This window comes from Penicillium pulvis (genome assembly GCF_028828015.1).
Source record: "Penicillium pulvis strain IBT 33274 chromosome Unknown scaffold_8_segment0_segment0, whole genome shotgun sequence".
Taxonomy (NCBI): Eukaryota; Fungi; Ascomycota; class Eurotiomycetes; order Eurotiales; family Aspergillaceae; genus Penicillium; species Penicillium pulvis.
Genome location: NW_026643080.1, coordinates 6,759,133 through 6,776,495, shown reverse-complemented (window position 1 = coordinate 6,776,495; position 17,363 = coordinate 6,759,133). Strand labels below are relative to the sequence as shown.

The following is a 17,363-nucleotide window of genomic DNA, read 5'->3' as shown; positions in this document are numbered from 1 at the left end:
CTGCGGAGGCGAGGTTCTCCACAGCTGATCGGGCAATGTATAAATCGGACTCAAGTGCAAAGTCTACGGTCAACATCCGTAAACCTAACGCGATGTGGATTGTATCGTTGAATGACGAGGCATTGAAAAAAATATATTAGACTTCACAACTAGCCGTATGCAGAATGGAGTAAGTGGGGCACTAGAAGGTGGCTCTGTTCTGGGCAATTGAGGGATTTTGCTTCTTGTGGATACTACGGAGGGGAGGATCCTTACTCCATACGGGGTATTCCGTAATGTTTTTTTTATGGGTTTTATGGAGTCAGCATTGCCCATGCATGTTCAGCGTGGCAATTATCTGCACAACAAGTTCGCATTGCATTCTGTATGGGTGGCTCGGCAGTCGAGCTACGGCGTGTACGCCTCTGCCGATCGAAACAATTCAATCGATCCTGCATTAGCTCGAACTGCAATTTGATTCTGCATCGAAAAATCCTTCCATGGTCGCAGACGCTAGCCAAATGAGCGAATCATGGTCGACCATCTAATGATACTTTCTTAGTCTCTCAGAGTACCTGAACCACAAAATCCTTTGATCTTTTTAGGAGAAGTCCGGGCTCGGGGACCTGCCTAGATCCGGAGTGCACACGCCATCTATGCCCACTCGATCTGAGTCTAAACTTGCGTTCGTTTCTCTAATTTTTAAATTTTTATCCGAGCTCAATGTTTCCAGTGTAACATTCGGGTGGGCTCACCCCTAGGGATGGGGAAGATTTGTCCTGGGGCGTCGATCCCGTGGACCATAACCGATCCATGGGTTCAAACGGCCGATTATGTCCGCCATGGAAATGATTAACCTGTTCGCTCACGCACACTCACGCTCACGCACAAACACTTTTTGGTCTTTGGTTATATAGTGGTAGTCAAATACAATACTAGCTCAGCCACTAAGTACGCAAGTCAAAACAAGGAGGCTGCCACTAAGCTGCAGGGCTACAAAGTTTTCACGACTAGATCCAACAGTGGATAAATTAATTAATTTTGCTTGGAACAACGGCGTAACCACCGAGATCTAGCCATGCCACCTGGTCCTTGTGTCTCACTCCGAGGCTTCTTTTTATTTTCCCAAAATTTGCGACAGGGAAAAACCTCGGGTAAAGAACGCAGGCCATGTGGAAGGAATTATTCTAGAAGCCTAGAAATGTTGAGGGAAACAAATTGAGGAACTACTACGTCATGAACATCTGACTTTACAATAGGGAGAGGCCCTAATGTCCGCAATTGGCTTTACACTCTCGCGTGGTCATGCAACATGTACAGACCACAATGAACACAGAATCACGAATTAAAGAATTAAAGGATGGATGAAACTATCATAACAGCGGCCCCATTTCTCCACACCCGGTGAATCATGTACCAGATAGATCACCTAGAACCCCATGCTGGAGCAATGGTGAGACGTGCTTTTACGAGGATCTTAGCATCTTCTTCCAAGGTCGAGAAAATCTTTTCTGTTGAAGCTCCCCTTCTGGGCTAAGCGTGCTGCACGACTCTCCGCGTCCAGCCTTACTTTTGGTTGGAGTTTGGCTGAGTCGCCCCTACCTGTGTCCAATAACGGGAAGGGTGCGCCCCACTTATCGACAGAGTAGCCACCGAGAATGTGACCCTGTGGACGTGATTGGTTGGAGATTGGGTTGGGATGATTAGAGTGGCTACCAAAGTGGAGCCGGGAGAATGAATTCACGGTTGAAAGATGTTCATCGTGCGTGGTTAACTGCTCTCCGGGGGATTCGGAGGGGCCGCGATGTACCAAGACTCCACCCCTCGACAATAATATAGGCTCGACTTGCTCCTTTTCTCATGTGTCTTTACGCCTCAAGGTCTTTACATTCATTCCGGCCTGCTATATAATCGAAGGCTTCCCCCCTTCTTTTTTTTTGGCGCCCGTGCGAATTCTCGGCCGCCCCGTCTACATTAATTTATCCTTCCTGGATCGGAAATTCCCATCGGCGACTCCATAGCAAGTTTTTGGAGGTCAATTCTCACGTGGAGACCCATTTTCGCCATGTCGACCGAATATTCCGAGAAGATGCAGGCTACGGAGCCATACGCGGAGGAGAAGCAGGAGGGTGAACAGGTCAACGCGTCTGGACATCGTCAGGAGGTCGATCGGAACTTCAGTCTCATCAGTCTTTGCGCCATCGCTGTCACGACTGGTAACACTTGGATCGCTCAGGGTGGTAGTGTGGTGACGGCATTGAGTAACGGTGGACTGGCAGGATGTATCTATGAATTGTACGATCCACCTGAATTTGTATCGGATATACTTGACTAACCCTTTCTAGTATCGCCGTCTCCATTTGCTACTGGATGGTCGCCGCCTCAATTGCCGAGCTGGCATCTGGTATGCCCTCCGCTAGTGGTGTATACCACTGGGCTTCTATCACTGCTGGCAAATATGGTCGTGTCTGCGGTTTCTTCGCGGGTTGGTGGAACTGTCTGGCTTGGATCCTTGGTGCCGCCTCCATGTCTTTGATCATGGCCCAACAGCTCGTTTCGATGTATGCTTTGATGCACCCCGGCTTCGAGGTCCAGACCTGGAACACCTTCGTGACCTTTATCATTTGTACCTGGGTGTGCTGCTGCATTGTTCTCTTTATGAACCGCTTCTTGCCTTACATCGGTAACATCGGCATGTTCTTCATCCTTGCCGGAGTTTTCGTCACCATCATCGTTTGCGCCGTCATGCCTTCTGTCAACGGTTTCGAATACGGAACCAACGAGCAAGTCTGGGAGGAATGGACTAACGGCACCGGCTACTCACAGCAGGGCTTCGTCTTCGTCATGGGTATGCTGAACGGCGCTTACAGTGTCGGTACCCCCGACTGCTCTTCCCACCTGGCCGAGGAGATCCCCCATCCAAGCCGCAACATCCCCAAGGCCGTCCTTGCTCAGATGGGTGTCGGTTTCATCACCGGTCTTCTCTACATGATCGCCATCTTTTACTCCATCCATGACATCGATGCCGTCGCCAACAGCAGCTACAACTTCCCCCTCGCCGAGATCTACTACCAGGCCACTGGATCCCGAGGTGGTGGTCTTGGTCTCCTGATTGTCGCCTTCATCCCGACCCTCATCACCGCAACCGGCTGCTACATCACCGCCGGTCGCACATTGTGGACCATCTCTCGCGACCGCGCCACCCCTTTCCCGAACTGGCTCGGACACATCAGCACCAGGTTCCACAACCCCTTCAACGCCACCTTTGTCTGCGGCTGCGTCGTCACCGTTCTGGCCTGCATCTACCTCGGTTCGACAACTGCTTTCAGCGCTTTCGTCGGATGTTTCGTCCAGCTATCCAGTCTTTCGTACTTCATGGCTATCTTCCCTCACATCCTCACCCGTCGCAGCTCGTTCGTTCCGGGTGTCTTCTTCATGAACAACACAATCGGCTTCGTTATCAATTCTCTCTCTTGCGTCTACATCCTCGCTTTCGTCGTCATCTTCTGTTTCCCCTACGCGCTCCCCGTCGATGCTGCCTCGATGAACTACGCTAGTCTGCTGACTGGTGGCTTGTCCATCTTCGTCGCGATCTGGTGGTTCGTTCGCCAGGGCGACTACGAGGGCCCTAAGAACATCCCCTTGACCGACAAGGCTCTTATGGAGGATGCCCAGTAAAGGGTGAAGGATTCATACCTAGAGAGGCATTTTGTTTTTCATATACCACTTCGTTCTCTTTCGCTATACCTATGCTTCGTTTCTTACTGATGATCTTGGATGACTGTCAGATGCACTTTTCTATTTTTCTTCCTTGACGTGACGATGCGATAACAATCTCCTTTTGTATATCATCTTAATTGTACTGAGATTGCCAAGGTCATCTCGTGTATATCATGCATGCACTCATAATTACATATCTAGCTTTCTGGGATAACATCTATGAAACCCAAATAAAATATATTCAAGCAGAACAGAAGCCCTCCATCAAAAAAGCTATGTGAATGACATCCAGGCCGACAATGTTAGTTCTGCCACAGGCGATGACCATTGAGTCCGCTCTACTTGTAGATCTTCTGAACATTTGGAAGCTAATGTCATAATTGCGCCAAATTGCTCTCTTATTCCAAGGTTATGTCCGCTGCAAACAAGTCTATTCCTTTTTCTATAGAAAGCACCCTAGTATCATGCTTTCCCTATAGCCTCAGTGATCATATTTTCCCTCTTTTGACCGGTATGTGATGGAACTTCTAATGACTAGAAGTTAGATCTTAGAAGCAACGCAGCCTATGATGAACTCCCTGTTGCAATTTCAGCAGCCCAATAATGCCCGTCAAACCTCCTATTTCAGAGAGTCTAATAAGACTACGGATTGTCAAGGAGGTAAAGACAGCGTTCAATTGAGGTGAGATGACGTCGAAGGGATGGCTAGCCCAGTGGTTGCAGCGTGTCTTATCAACACCAAACTATAATGCCACCCTCACCTGTAGTCATCAGCCAATCAAGGCATAGTAATGGGTACCTCAAAACGGTGTATCAAGTAGATAAGTAAACTTAGTTCACGATTAGCCTATTTACAAAGCGGGGTAACCCAACTAGTGGAAGTGGAATAATCAAGATTTCTCGATAGTCGAACTTTATCTCGAAGTCGCTCGTGATTTTGTTTAGAATACTATGGTTTATTCTTAAAGAACGTCGGAATCCTGTTGATTTCTGACAAAATGACTATCCAAGGTTCTGCATGTTTACTTCATAGTAACTTATAGTGAACTTTTTGGGGATCCCCCCGGCAGTGTGATACAGTAGCAAGACATGAGCGGCCTCTCAGCGGGTCGCTCCCGTGTCAATTCGGCCCACAGAAATTATGAAAGATGGTAGTTAAATGTTTTTCATATCTGTTCTATTGAAATCAGACAAGTCTAAAGTCTAAGGGGAAACTGAGGTCAACGTAAGGTGAACGTGGCGTGCTCACATTATATATAATAGACAGCCACTTTCAGTTGGTATGAAACAGCTGTTTTATCTCGCTATTTCTTCTTTTCTTTCTTCTCTCTTCCTCTCCATACCAGGGCTGGCTTTCTTAGTCGAATGGACAATTTGCTCTAGACAGATTTGCCTTGAAACATCCTCCATACAGATGAATTTGTCTCAACCGGCGCCAGCATGACCATGTGTATAAAGTCTCATTAAACTTGATATGGCAGCGCGCAGGCCAATCAAGGGCCCTTTATTCTGAAACCTAACATGACCGAAACTTCCTAGTCATCGCCGGTTACTACGAGCCTTGGAAAGCAGAGTCTTGCTGCAACTGAAAAGACATGATATGACTGAACTTGTGGTCATACCCAATATGCTACCTTGCCGTGCTGTGACTTCTAGTGCAAATATTACAGCATAGGCCCAAATGAGTTGAGGACAAGCAACTTTTCAATCCATTCGGTCCTATGCTAGTAGGACCGATACGGGTGGTCATTGAGAAAAAAATCGATTGTCGCGGGCTGTATCGTTGTTGTCATTGTCGGTGTGGTCGTTGGTGCCCGTTGAAGGAGTGGAACTCAAACGAATACTTAGACTACTCAAAAATCAGCTACGTCCTGAAAAACACATACTCTGAAACATATTTCTTCAGCATTTTTTTTTTGTTTACTACCCGACGACCGACATAACTGATGGCTTCGTGGAGTCAGTCCTTGCTATACTGTGAGTGTCCGAGCTGAGTTAATAAATCCTAGTTATTGTGATTCATGGACAGCGTCGGAAATGAACTTGACCTATGCCTCAGAGTCATCCCCCGTGATCAGAGTCGATAATAGCACCTCGATCCAAACAAGTGGCAGAAAGTCAGTTCGCTTGACTTTGAAAAATCAGTACAACGACGGATTTTCCATTTTCGACGTTGTTCACACGCCATGTAGATGCGCGACATGGCTCGCTTTATGGTTCATGGGCCCGGATAACTCGTTAGAGCACGGTGAAATCGATGTGATGGAATCAACTAACAAAGGCACTTATGGTAATGCCATGACCTTACATACTTCAAAGATCTACAAGATGATTGCAAGCAAACTGGAGCTGCGAAATACACAAACTGCCTTGCAACTACCAATGACAACGCCGGCTGTAACGTGGAAGGAAAGAAGGCAACATATGGAGAAGCTTTGAACAGCAATGCTGGCGGAATAAGTCTCCGCTCTTTTGGATTCTGCAGAAAGATGATCAGTGACTGACTTGCCTTTGATAAGGTGTATGTGATGGAGCTCCGAGATGTCGGAATCCTAGTCAGAATGTTTGTCCGAGACGATAACCCAAATGTCATTTCCAACTCCGACAGCACGCCTGAACCCCCAACATGTGGCGAGGCTTTGTCTGACTTTCCGAAGACGCACTGTGATTTCGGCTCTCCTGTCAAAAACCAGATTATCATTGCGAACATCGATATCTGTGGTGACCTGACTGGTGCTAGTTCGCACGAATTGATAGGAGTGTCCTGAAACATGCACGGAATGGGCCGCGGAGAATGGGGCCAACTTCACATCTAAGTATTGGGATTTTGACAGTTTCAATATGCACGAAGCATAATAGGATTAGATGATACTCCAGCAATTTTTAAGCGTATTCAAGAGTACAGAGAGATACAAGATTTCACACTTCGGTCCTCGATGTCCACCCATCCTGTATAGCCTGTTCATTGGCCATTTTCTTAAAAGCAAATTTCTCTCGAACTTCTTGAGGTGCAGCGATTTGAATGTTTTGGCCATAAGGCTCTACCTCAGGGGCCGAAGTGAGACTTGATATGGTCCATTCAGGAGACAAGGCAGATACGGCAAGGAGAGCCGGATCCTTCAAAAGAGGCAAGGGATGATCTTCCAACGATATCCGAGCTCGAATAGGAAGTCCAGCCGTTCCAGTTCTTGCTAGCAGCTGGGGTTCTGCGACAGGCTTCGCGGCAACGAAGAAGCTCTTGGGCCTCAAGGGTAAACTGAGAATGTCATATTTGGATTGACCAACATGACCGTCATCCATTTTGATTCTTTTCTGACGATGATGTTCTGAGCTCCATCCACGTCGTTCTTCCTCCACAAGATCAAGCAAGGCAACCGGTACTAAGGCACGAGATGAAGGAACCATTCTTTGGACATTCGAGCCTAGAGTATTGGTGCCCGAGATGTTTTTCCTTCTGGTTCGAAAGGGGACCGGCGCGTCACCCTCCAACTTTGGATTTTCACTTAGTAAGTCCTCGAAGGCATCTTGGAAGGTTCTTTTGTTATCCCGAGGAAATGCAGGATGCTCGAGGTCGAACCTGGCATTTCTCATCGTGGTCGAACAGTCGCTCTAGTGATGGGAAAGACTGCAGCTAGCTCCTCGTCCCATTCGGTATAAGGTATCCATCGGTGATGACCTTGGTGGCATGCACAATATTGGATTAGCCAAGCCTATCGCTTTTTCGTCTCTGAGTGGTCATGACTTCATGATGTTGTGCTTGACAGGTAGAAGAAGGGCTTGAAAACAATAAAGTCTCCCTTCTCAGGGTCCAGTATCGAAGATGTCGTTCCTGAATCCCCACTGCATATCTGGCTGGGATCCGAATTTTCCGATTGACCAATCACGGGGTCGGGAGTGGTCGCGGGCAGGAAACAACGGCCCCCATTAGTGGAGCTTGAGAGGATCAGTTCATTGGTGGAGCGCCATGTCACCAAAACAGGGCGGTCTGAAAAAAATAATCCACCTGAATATGCATTGTTGCCGGTTGTCCGTGACGTAGAAGCCCAATGCGCCCAGTACGTAGTATTGCCTAGGAAGATATCAAAGATGTAAAACTTTGATCTTACTCAGCCGCGAGATTGTTTTGGTACCGATTCTTCCCGACGCGAACACATCACAATATTCAACACATCACTCAGTCTATACCTCAGCTGAGGCACTTGTGAAGATGAAGAGCATAATGAACATCGATAGATTCTGTAGCATAAGCACCAGTGCGTCACGGTTGACCGGGCGATGAGGCCGGACATAAAGTGGTTCCCCGTGTCCTGCCGAGGACGCAGCCGGATTGGTCCGAAATTTCTGCGGGTTCGGACCCATCCCTTTCAAAACCTTTTCCTCCTTTCCTCTTCTCTCTGGAAAGCTTCAATTGACCCTTCTCCTCTCCATACATCCCTCCGGGTTTAACGCACATCAAAATGGCCTCCGTCCCCGCCGTCGTCCAGGCTCCTGCCAACCCCACAGGTCTTGACCTGTACTCCCGTTTCGCCTTCGCTGGCGCGATGTGCTGTGCCATCACCCACGGTGCTGCCACTCCCCTTGATGTGTAGGTCGAATCCAGAATCGCGCGATATCAATCGAAATTTTTCGCTGACGACATCTCTACAGCGTCAAGACCCGCATGCAGCTTGACCCCGTCACCTACAACCGCGGTATGATCGGTGGTTTCCGCCAGGTCATCCAGAACGAGGGTGCTGGTGCTCTCCTCACTGGTTTCGGTCCCACCGCTGCCGGTTACTTCATCCAGGGTGCCCTGAAGTTCGGTGGTTACGAGTTCTTCAAGCAGCAGTCCGTCAACTACCTTGGCCTCGAGTCTGCTACCAACAACCGCACCGCTGTCTACCTCGCTTCCTCCGCCGCCGCCGAGTTCGTTGCTGACATCGGTCTCTGCCCCCTTGAGGCCACCCGTATTCGTCTGGTCTCCCAGCCTACCTTCGCTACCGGTCTCATGAGCGGTTTCTCCAAGATCCTCAAGGAGGAGGGTATCGGCGCTTTCTACTCCGGATTCGGTCCCATTCTGTTCAAGCAGTAAGTGACAACCCTAAAAATCGACGCGAAAATCGCGTACGCGCTTTTCTTCTCTTTCATGTCCTCTAACATGTTTCCCAGGGTTCCTTACACTATGGCCAAGTTCGTCGTCTTCGAGAAGGTCTCCGAGGCCATCTACAAGTCCGTTGGTGACAAGGACGCCCTTTCCAACGGTGCCAAGACCGGTATCAACCTTGGCTCCGGTCTTATTGCCGGTCTTGCCGCCGCCGCCGTTTCCCAGCCCGCCGACACCATGCTCTCCAAGATCAACAAGACCCCCGGTCTTGCTGGTGAGGGTACCGTCTCCCGTCTCGTGAAGATCGCCAAGGAGCTCGGTCTCCGTGGCTCCTACTCCGGTATTGGTGCCCGTCTTGTCATGGTCGGTTCCATCACTGCCGGTCAGTTCGCCATCTACGGTGACATCAAGCGTATGCTCGGTGCCACTGGTGGTGTTGAGATCGGCAAATAAATGACTCCTTCGTTGTTGCCGCAGGAGGATAATAGAGATAACCCTTAGAATTTTTTGATTAAAGCCTTGTCCATCCCTCCATCCCGATGTACAATACTTCGTCTCGTTTTCCTTCAAGAACAGCCACGGTTTCCTTTGTTTCATCAGATCTACTCGTAACTTTTTATGTTCTACTACACAACTGAATTATTATGTCTTGACAGAGAAGTATCTTATCCGGTTGTAGCTGGCGTAATAAGCATATCCAAGTCAGGTTTGCCAGGTTTCCCCGAGGCTTCTGCCCAAGGTATAATTGATGGCAATCAGTCAATTTACTAATCATGATTCATATAGTTATAGAAAGCCCATGCAGGAACAGCCCACTCCCAAACCGGGCATTGTTCAAAACACATAGCGGAAATTTGGATTCTGTCAATGTGTCAGTCTGTATCTGGCCGAGGGAATCATTTTGAGTCCTTACCTCGAAATCAGTCAAGTCAGCCAGCTCGTCCGCTTGCGATATACCCTCGGTACCTTCATTACTAGCGGCCGCATCTCGCTTTTTGTTTCGAGAAATCAGAAGCATCCGAAGGCAAAGAGCGAGCACAGCCTGAGCAGCTGCACATGAAATGATCAACTTGCAGCCAGTCTGATAGATAGGTGCTTCTTTCGCTAGAAAAGCATGGGGACCGATGATATTCCCAGCACAGTAAGCTAGGAAGACAAGGGCAACGCCAGTACTGCGTTTCGTGTAGCCTCCGAGGTTAGTAGCAGGCATCTGCAACGCCAGCACCAAAGAGCAGACATATGCCCCACAAATATAGTAACCAAACAACACGCCCACTTTGTGGGTCTCATGATTCATGTTCCACAGTAGACAGGTACCAACGATCGTCGGCATTAGATAAATGAACATGACGATCGTGCGCGTATTACGAAAGCGCGAGGCTAAGAAAGTTCCGCTCAAAATATAAAAGATCTGAAACCCGCCCATTGGGATTGCCAGTGCAACTGTGGTGAGCGCGTCATCTGTCAGACCTTTGATGATGAGCTTGCTGAAATTGGCAATGCCGCCATTTATGACCTCGTTCAATAGAGTGAAGAGGAACAGAATCCAAACTTGAGGATCGACTAATGCTTCTCTGATTTGATACCACTTAATCTTGTGGTTGATCACACCTGTTCGCCCCAGTCGATTGCGGCCAATCAAAAGGACCTTGTCTTCGATATTGAAGCGTCTCGCTGAGATGATGTCGTCGGGAAGAAAGAAAAACATCAAAATGCCCCAGCAAACTGTGATTCCACCAAGAATCAGGTAAATAGCTCGCCAGACTGCGATTGTCTTGATTTGTCCGATTCCATATGTCAAGACACCGCCAATCACAGCCCCGAGTCCATTGCAGCTGTAGAAGACCCCAGCACGGAATGGCTGCTGAGAGCGTGTATACCACATACCCACGATCATCATGAAGCAAGGCGTGATGGGCGCTTCGAAGACACCAAGCAGGAAACGGCAAATTCCCATGCCAGTGAATGAAGTACAAGCAGCGGTGATCATGAGCATGGCACCCCATGCGATGACATTTCCAGAGACGACTTTGCCTAGCCGAGTCTTCTGTGCAAGAATATTCCAGGGGTACTCTGCAAAAAGGTAGGCAAAATAGAAAATACTTGCTAGCCAGCTATATTCATTGCTTGTCATATGGGTCGAAGACAGCAGATCGAAGACGGCAGAGTAGCCTAATGCCGACTTGTCTATGTATTGCAGAGTATAGGTACCCGCAAGTAAAGGTAGAAGCACAAGATCCACTCTGCGAACTAGAGCTTTATTGCGTGATTCATCGTCCATGAGGGCCTGGACGGCTTCGTTGGTGTAGCCATGTTGGTGGAGAAAGACCTCGCCTTCATCAAGATCAGTGATGATCCCCAGTTGAACATCCTTTTCATCGGTTTGCGTGATAGACGCTGCTTTTTTATCTTCTTTCATGGCTAGGAATCAAATATAGTAATTATGGACATAATCCTAAAGAAAAGAGAATTTGAACTTCCCCCAGGAGACCTCCTTTATGAGAGAAGTCGGCGACTGTCCGTTATCTCTCTTTTCCAAGACCCCAACTTCCAAAACTAGACAGTTCATGCGGAGCTCATCCTTGCTCGGACAGATTCCGAAAGCTGATATCTCCACGAGATAAAGTGATAAACGTTTCCCCCTATCTATTCAGATAACCCGCGTCTCCACTCCTATGAGTCCTGTCGATTCCCCGCACGGAGCTATTTCTGAGCACCGGAGAGAACCGCGCAATTGGTTATAACGTAACACTCAGCGTCGACTTATCCTCTCCATTACATTTAATAAAGGACATTCACCGCGATGGTAGACTATACCCCTCCTTCTGTCACCCTCCGCCAGGGTCATGTCATTGGAACCTCAAGGGAGGAGACAACCCCGCATCCTGTTGACGCGTTCCTGGGCGTTCCGTACGCTCTTCCCCCCATTGGAGAAAGACGATTCAAACCAGCAGAAAAGGTGAACGCCTCTACTGACACCATTGATGCCTCGAAATTTGGTCCTGCAGCTCCAGGCAAGCCATTGCTCGCCAATGGTCCAAAACTAGAGCAAAGCGAAGATTGTCTCACTGCCAACATCTTTCGGCCTGCTGGAACTACTGAAGCAGATAAGCTGCCCGTGGCGATTTATGTTCATGGCGGTGCTTTCAATCGTGGTGCGGCATCGATGCACAATACCGCCTCTATGGTCGCTTGGTCCGAGTCTCCTTTTATTGGCGTCAGTTTCGGGTATCGCATCGGAGCTTTGGGATTCTTACCATGTACTCTCTCAAAGAAGGAAGGTCTTCTAAATCTTGGACTGCGTGACCAGGTCCTCTTGTTTGAATGGGTACAGGAGAACATCGGGAAGTTCGGAGGTGATGCTGGCAATGTCACGCTGTTCGGTCTGTCAGCAGGAGCCCACTCGGTGAGATACTCGCATAGCTTACAACTTTGTCCCTAGACTGACTGTGTCTTAGATTGGCCACCATATCCTGAATTACAATGACCAGTCCCCGGCATTATTCCACCGTGCCATCATAGAATCCGGCTCAGCAACATCTCGCGCCGTCCGCCCCTACAACGCAACAGTACACGAAAGCCAATTCAAGAATTTCCTCAAGGAAGCCGGCTGCCCGTCCAAATTGCCCGAAGACGAAATCTTCCCCTATCTCCGCTCTCTCCCGAGTTCGACCGTGACAGACGCGCAAACCAAAGTGTTCGACAAGTACAACCCATCGCTCCGATGGGCTTTCCAGCCCGTAATCGATGACGATCTCATCGCCCGGAAGCCACTGGATGCCTGGAACTCTGAGCTGTGGAACAAAGTCCCAATAATGACTGGATACAACAGTAACGAAGGAACGTACTACGTCGACAAGAAAATGTCCGACCCAGCGCAGTTCCGTCATTTCTGGAAAAGTCTCCTACCAGAACTCTCTTCTGACGACTTGGATACCATCGATCGCCTCTACCCTGACCCCAGCTCTGATCCCAATTCGCCGTATGTGGAAACCAGGACTGGGTACGGTCTTGGATCACAGTATAAGCGAATTGAGGCTGCGTATGGACACTATGCATACGTTGCACCTGTTCGTCAGACGGCGCAGTTTGCCTCGTCTCAAGGTGTACCAGTTTACCTGTACAACTGGGCTTTTCCAAAGACTGTTGTTGGTCGGGCGAACCACGGAGAAAATATGGCATATGAGACTTTTGATAATGCTATCACGGGGGTATCGGAGTCACAAAAGGAGCTCTCGGGTACTCTCCATGCATATTTGACTAGCTTTATTACAAAGGGTGATCCGAATGCCATCTCGGGTCGTTATGGGAACCGACCTGAGTGGAAGATTTACAATCCAAGTGATGCACATGTCTTGATTTTTGGACAGGGGAATGAGGAGCTCATCGGGGGTTCCACTGCTCCCGCTGCTAAATTTGTGAAGGATGAGTGGGCGAAGGAGGAGACTGAATTTTGGTGGTCGAAGGTCCCGATCTCCCAGCTTGCTTGACATAGAAGGCCCAAAATTTGCAATTACTAGACTGCATAACTAAATACAATGTGTCTATGCTCCTTTTTGGGCACAGTGACAACTCCTTTCTTAAAAGGACGGTTCAAATGAACTGTACTTTGAATCATGATATATTGGGTGAGTTTAGCAAGTAGTAAGCTACCGAAGCATCTATTTCATAGGGCTCGATGAATAATCAAAATGCGCTAAACAAAGAACCACGGTAGTCGAACTCTTCAGCAGTCACCATTGAAAAGTAAAGGTGCTTACAACTTCTGCTTCTTATCATCCGCACCGACAATGGTGGAAGCTACCCCAGCAAATAGTGACTGGGAAGCCCATGATGCAGGCCAGGCAAAACCTCCATCAATATCATCATGATCCTCACCTGACAAAAGTTGGTCGATGACCGCGATGAAAATATAGGCACCGATACCGGTGAAAATATGCCACCTATCCAGAGAGTTAGTCTCTCGGCCCACCAAAAGTATCCCATCAGTAAATATACTGAAGACTTACCATCCATGAAGCTCCAGTAGCCATGCCCAAGGAAGCCCAATTATCGCCCGTGCACTTCTGAGCCCGTCGCACACCCAGCCATCAACCACCCAGACAATATATCCCAGATGAAAGATGACTTAAATTGAAATTAGTTTGGCTTGTCACAAGATTATACATTACAAACAGAATGACTCACCAGCCCCAAAGACAACCATACCCCAAAGCTGTCGGCGGGCTGCAGAATTCTCGGCGGTGCGTCGTTTAAGTAGCTGCATAGTCCGGATACCGATGACAGCAATGCTGCCAACAAAGAACGAAGCATGTAGAATCAATTCATCTGTTCTGACATGGTAGATTACAACAAGCGCGAGAGCCAAGTAAACACAAAGACCTGTGACAAACGAGCCCTTGCGATCGGCGTTCACTGTCAAGACACGATGAACCAGTGGAGTTGTTGTGAAAAGCATGGATAGGTCGTCCAACATCTGCGTGTGGTATTGAAGACTGATATGGAAGGCCGCGGAGCAAATGCCAACCGCCATCAAGCCCCAATAAGGAATGGCGCGAGCGAATTCGACATTGCGCTTCTGCTGTAGTTGACGGAGGCCATAAATGGCATATATGACTGAACAATCGCGTTAGAGTTCATGAGCTTTTCTACGATCCCGCGGCTTACTGTAGCATAGGTTGGTCAAGCTGTTGATGAATTCCGCGACATATCTCGTCACAACGTAATCCTGCAAACGATAGAAATGAGAGTCAGCTTCGTGGAGCATTAATCGGTGTGGGTTCGCTACCTCTTCACAGAAGCTGATCTTTGTTAGCTAATGATCCATACGACTTTCATAGTGACTGACTTGGCTTTAGAGCTTGGTAAGCCCCAGAATGCATCGGCAGGGGTATTGATACTCAACATGGTGGATCCAGGTGTGAGATGATAGATATGGTTACGGGCGCAGTGGATTACGTGGAGGGAAAGAGGAGAAAGTCAAGCCTTGTGAAAGATCCCAGTCAATCAACGAGATGACGGGGAGATGACAAAGCAAAGTAAGCAGGCAGCAGCGAAAGCAAGAAAGATGCAATTTAGAATGAACCTGATCACTTGAAATCAACCCTGGCGCTACTAGAGACCGGGTGCAGAAGCTGGCGACCCTGGTGTGGTGATGGTGTTGCTTCGAGGTTCTGTCCCGTCCTAAAGTTTTGACCTCAACTTTCCCCTCGCCCGCCAATTCCTGTTGTAAGTCTCTCTGCGATCACTACTTCGCGTACATCCTTCATGTGAAAACGTCCCTCTTCAATGTAATCATTCAGGAGCCTAGATCTCTCTATTCCCCCATCATGTTTTTCAGCCTAGTCTGGGTTTTGTGTTCTTGTTTCCGCTCTTCGGTATGTCAAGCAACGTAAAAACCCATCATATCTTTGAGTATAAAATTGTAAGTGGGTTTGAAGCGGAAGCAATGCTTTCGGGCTCAACTTACTCAAGGAGTCTGCTGATGGCCTGACCATAGTGACTGCTGCGTGTCCTGGTGACCCATGCCGACGGCACGAATGTATTGGCGGGCAGAGGCGAGAACGCCAGAGGTGCTCTATATCCGCAAAAGTCCTGGAAGACTTTGTGCGACTTTTGCTTGGCTCTTTAACTTTAGCCATATTCTTGGCATCTGGAGGATGGACGACAAAGACCAGCCTCACCAATTTTGACCCGAGCTTCCTGTTGTAGATGGTAACTCCAGGATACTCAGCGACATGATGATGACCTGAACGATATTCTTAAGATCTGGAACATAATCCTCGTCTTCGTGAATGTCTTTCATGCCAAGAGGGCGCAACGCAAATCTAAGCCGTTTCTGGTCCATTTCTCTCCCATAGGAACTGCCCACGGCCCGGTTTCGCATTTGAAATAATACTCCTCCGATCCCACGATCTGACGCATCCACGGCTAGGTGATACTGAATGGTTGGATCTCCTCCTACCAGTTGGATCTTGGAGAAGAACTTCTTGGTCCGATCAAAGACCTTTTGTTGTTTCGAAGTCCAATCAAATGAAATCACCCTCCTCTGTTTTCCCTTCCCAGTTGCATTCACACATTCCTTGAGAAACGATCTACCGCCGTCACAGGAGCGGAAAAGTGACTTTTTGCGCAATAGCCGGCTCTTATCACCCACTCTGATATAAGCACGATATTGACCCTTGCATGCTCCCAATAGTACCCAGATATAGAACATACCGCATGGCTGAGACAACAGGGTCGCTGGAGAAACTGCTTGGTAAATACCAGCCCGGTCGTAAGTTCAGGAGTGCTCTCGTATAAAAAGGCTTGTTGATACCGGGTTGTCCTTTCCGTCTAGCGCCGGATTGCTTCCCAAGTCTTGTTATGATGCCGAGCTGCGCCATCCTGTAGTTGCTGCGTGGAATCATTCAACTTGCCTGGCCCATTTAATGATTTCAAGAATTCCTCGAGGAAGAGGCGATTCGTTGCCGATGTCAACATCTAGAGATGGTATATATGTGTTTTCCTGGCTGAATAGCCTCTATAAGTTTTCCTCTTGGTAAATCTGTGGGAATGTCTCCCCTAACAGGTATAAGGGGAGAGGTTCTCTGAACGTCATTTTCAGGAGACTGAGCTTCTTGAGCTCTAGTGTGACTTGCTTAATCTCAGAACTATTATTAATGTCAGCTTTCTAGCCCATTTCTGGTTTGCTTCTGAAAAGGAGTGAATGCAGAGCGATTTCAACTTACACAAAGTCAAGGCATATATATCCTTTGACAGTCTCGATAATCTCGTAAAGTCATTCAGGACCTAACACGCACCGAGGGTAAAAAGTCAGGATCCTCCAGCTTTATCACGTTATTGACGAGATAACAGAGAGATTTCAAGTGAACGGAAGGTATTTCACTTCCTAACAACACCTCTTGGGGAAATCGTCTTTCCATAGGACCCGATATTGTAGACGAATATCAGGGCCATGAACATATATAGGAACGCTCGAAAACCTCATCATTTTTTGCTTGCGCAATGGCGCAGGGCAGCCATTCACATTCCTCAAAGGACCGACTTCATGCGAAGATGGTGGCATTTGTAAGAGAAGCATTCGTGTCATAGTGAGATCGGTTGGGCATGCTCTTTTTGTGAGATTGTCGAATTCCCAGCATCATTCGTCATGGTATCAGTAGGTCAGGTTCACGTATTTGAAAGGATTCGAGGCTTTAAATGAAAGATTAGATCACATTAATTGATGGTGGGGATGATTCTTTGTCTTCTTCCTACCTTCAACTCTGAACCACTCTTTCACTTGACAACATAATCAAACAAAGCGCAGCATCATAGACGCCTTTTGTCGTCCTGCTTTCTTTTTTGTTGAACTGGAGTGGAGGGTTGGTGAAGGAAGGAAGAAGAGGAAGAAGAAGGAAGAAATAGAAAAGATATTTATATAGGCAGTAAGTAATTCCTCTGCCTTTCACATGGTATATCTGCTTTAGGCAGCAGTGTGGATCAGTAAAATCTCTTTATATACTGTATGTGCTGTCAGATTCGTTTGTGCAATCAAATATTCGGGTTTGCGAATGTGCAGTAGGTCTTGGACATCAAT

General features: G+C 48.0%; 8 protein-coding genes across 8 annotated transcripts; 4 read left to right on the top strand and 4 right to left on the bottom strand.

Annotated features, from left to right (window-relative positions):
• Positions 1-2,044: 2,044 nt before the first annotated feature.
• Positions 2,045-3,657, top strand: N7503_011981 (uncharacterized protein; the record flags this gene model as incomplete). Its single annotated transcript, XM_057071527.1, has 2 exons — positions 2,045-2,274; positions 2,325-3,657. The coding sequence occupies 2 exons, from the start codon at positions 2,045-2,047 to the stop codon at positions 3,655-3,657; spliced, it is 1,563 nt and encodes a 520-aa protein (XP_056918138.1).
• Positions 3,658-6,260: 2,603 nt separating this feature from the next.
• N7503_011980 (uncharacterized protein) lies at positions 6,261-6,467 on the top strand (the record flags this gene model as incomplete). The annotated part of the gene is made up of 1 exon (XM_057071526.1): positions 6,261-6,467. The coding sequence occupies one exon, from the start codon at positions 6,261-6,263 to the stop codon at positions 6,465-6,467; it is 207 nt and encodes a 68-aa protein (XP_056918137.1).
• A 151-nt stretch (positions 6,468-6,618) lies between these two features.
• N7503_011979 (uncharacterized protein) lies at positions 6,619-6,999 on the bottom strand (the record flags this gene model as incomplete). Its single annotated transcript, XM_057071525.1, has 1 exon — positions 6,619-6,999. The coding sequence occupies one exon, from the start codon at positions 6,997-6,999 to the stop codon at positions 6,619-6,621; it is 381 nt and encodes a 126-aa protein (XP_056918136.1).
• Positions 7,000-8,075: 1,076 nt separating this feature from the next.
• On the top strand, positions 8,076-9,378 carry N7503_011978 (mitochondrial phosphate carrier protein). The gene is made up of 3 exons (XM_057071524.1): positions 8,076-8,284; positions 8,347-8,766; positions 8,848-9,378. Exons 1-3 carry the CDS (start codon positions 8,157-8,159, stop codon positions 9,233-9,235), a joined length of 936 nt encoding a protein of 311 aa, XP_056918135.1. The 5' UTR covers positions 8,076-8,156; the 3' UTR covers positions 9,236-9,378.
• Positions 9,379-9,616: 238 nt separating this feature from the next.
• Positions 9,617-11,201, bottom strand: N7503_011977 (putative MFS transporter; the record flags this gene model as incomplete). The annotated part of the gene is made up of 2 exons (XM_057071523.1): positions 9,617-9,643; positions 9,696-11,201. 2 exons carry the CDS (start codon positions 11,199-11,201, stop codon positions 9,617-9,619), a joined length of 1,533 nt encoding a protein of 510 aa, XP_056918134.1.
• A 384-nt stretch (positions 11,202-11,585) lies between these two features.
• Positions 11,586-13,272, top strand: N7503_011976 (putative extracellular lipase; the record flags this gene model as incomplete). Its single annotated transcript, XM_057071522.1, has 2 exons — positions 11,586-12,188; positions 12,241-13,272. 2 exons carry the CDS (start codon positions 11,586-11,588, stop codon positions 13,270-13,272), a joined length of 1,635 nt encoding a protein of 544 aa, XP_056918133.1.
• A 266-nt stretch (positions 13,273-13,538) lies between these two features.
• Positions 13,539-14,689, bottom strand: N7503_011975 (ceramidase; the record flags this gene model as incomplete). Its single annotated transcript, XM_057071521.1, has 5 exons — positions 13,539-13,725; positions 13,792-13,909; positions 13,970-14,398; positions 14,450-14,583; positions 14,631-14,689. 5 exons carry the CDS (start codon positions 14,687-14,689, stop codon positions 13,539-13,541), a joined length of 927 nt encoding a protein of 308 aa, XP_056918132.1.
• Positions 14,690-15,461: 772 nt separating this feature from the next.
• On the bottom strand, positions 15,462-16,167 carry N7503_011974 (uncharacterized protein; the record flags this gene model as incomplete). The annotated part of the gene is made up of 2 exons (XM_057071520.1): positions 15,462-15,939; positions 16,001-16,167. The coding sequence occupies 2 exons, from the start codon at positions 16,165-16,167 to the stop codon at positions 15,462-15,464; spliced, it is 645 nt and encodes a 214-aa protein (XP_056918131.1).
• Positions 16,168-17,363: the final 1,196 nt, after the last annotated feature.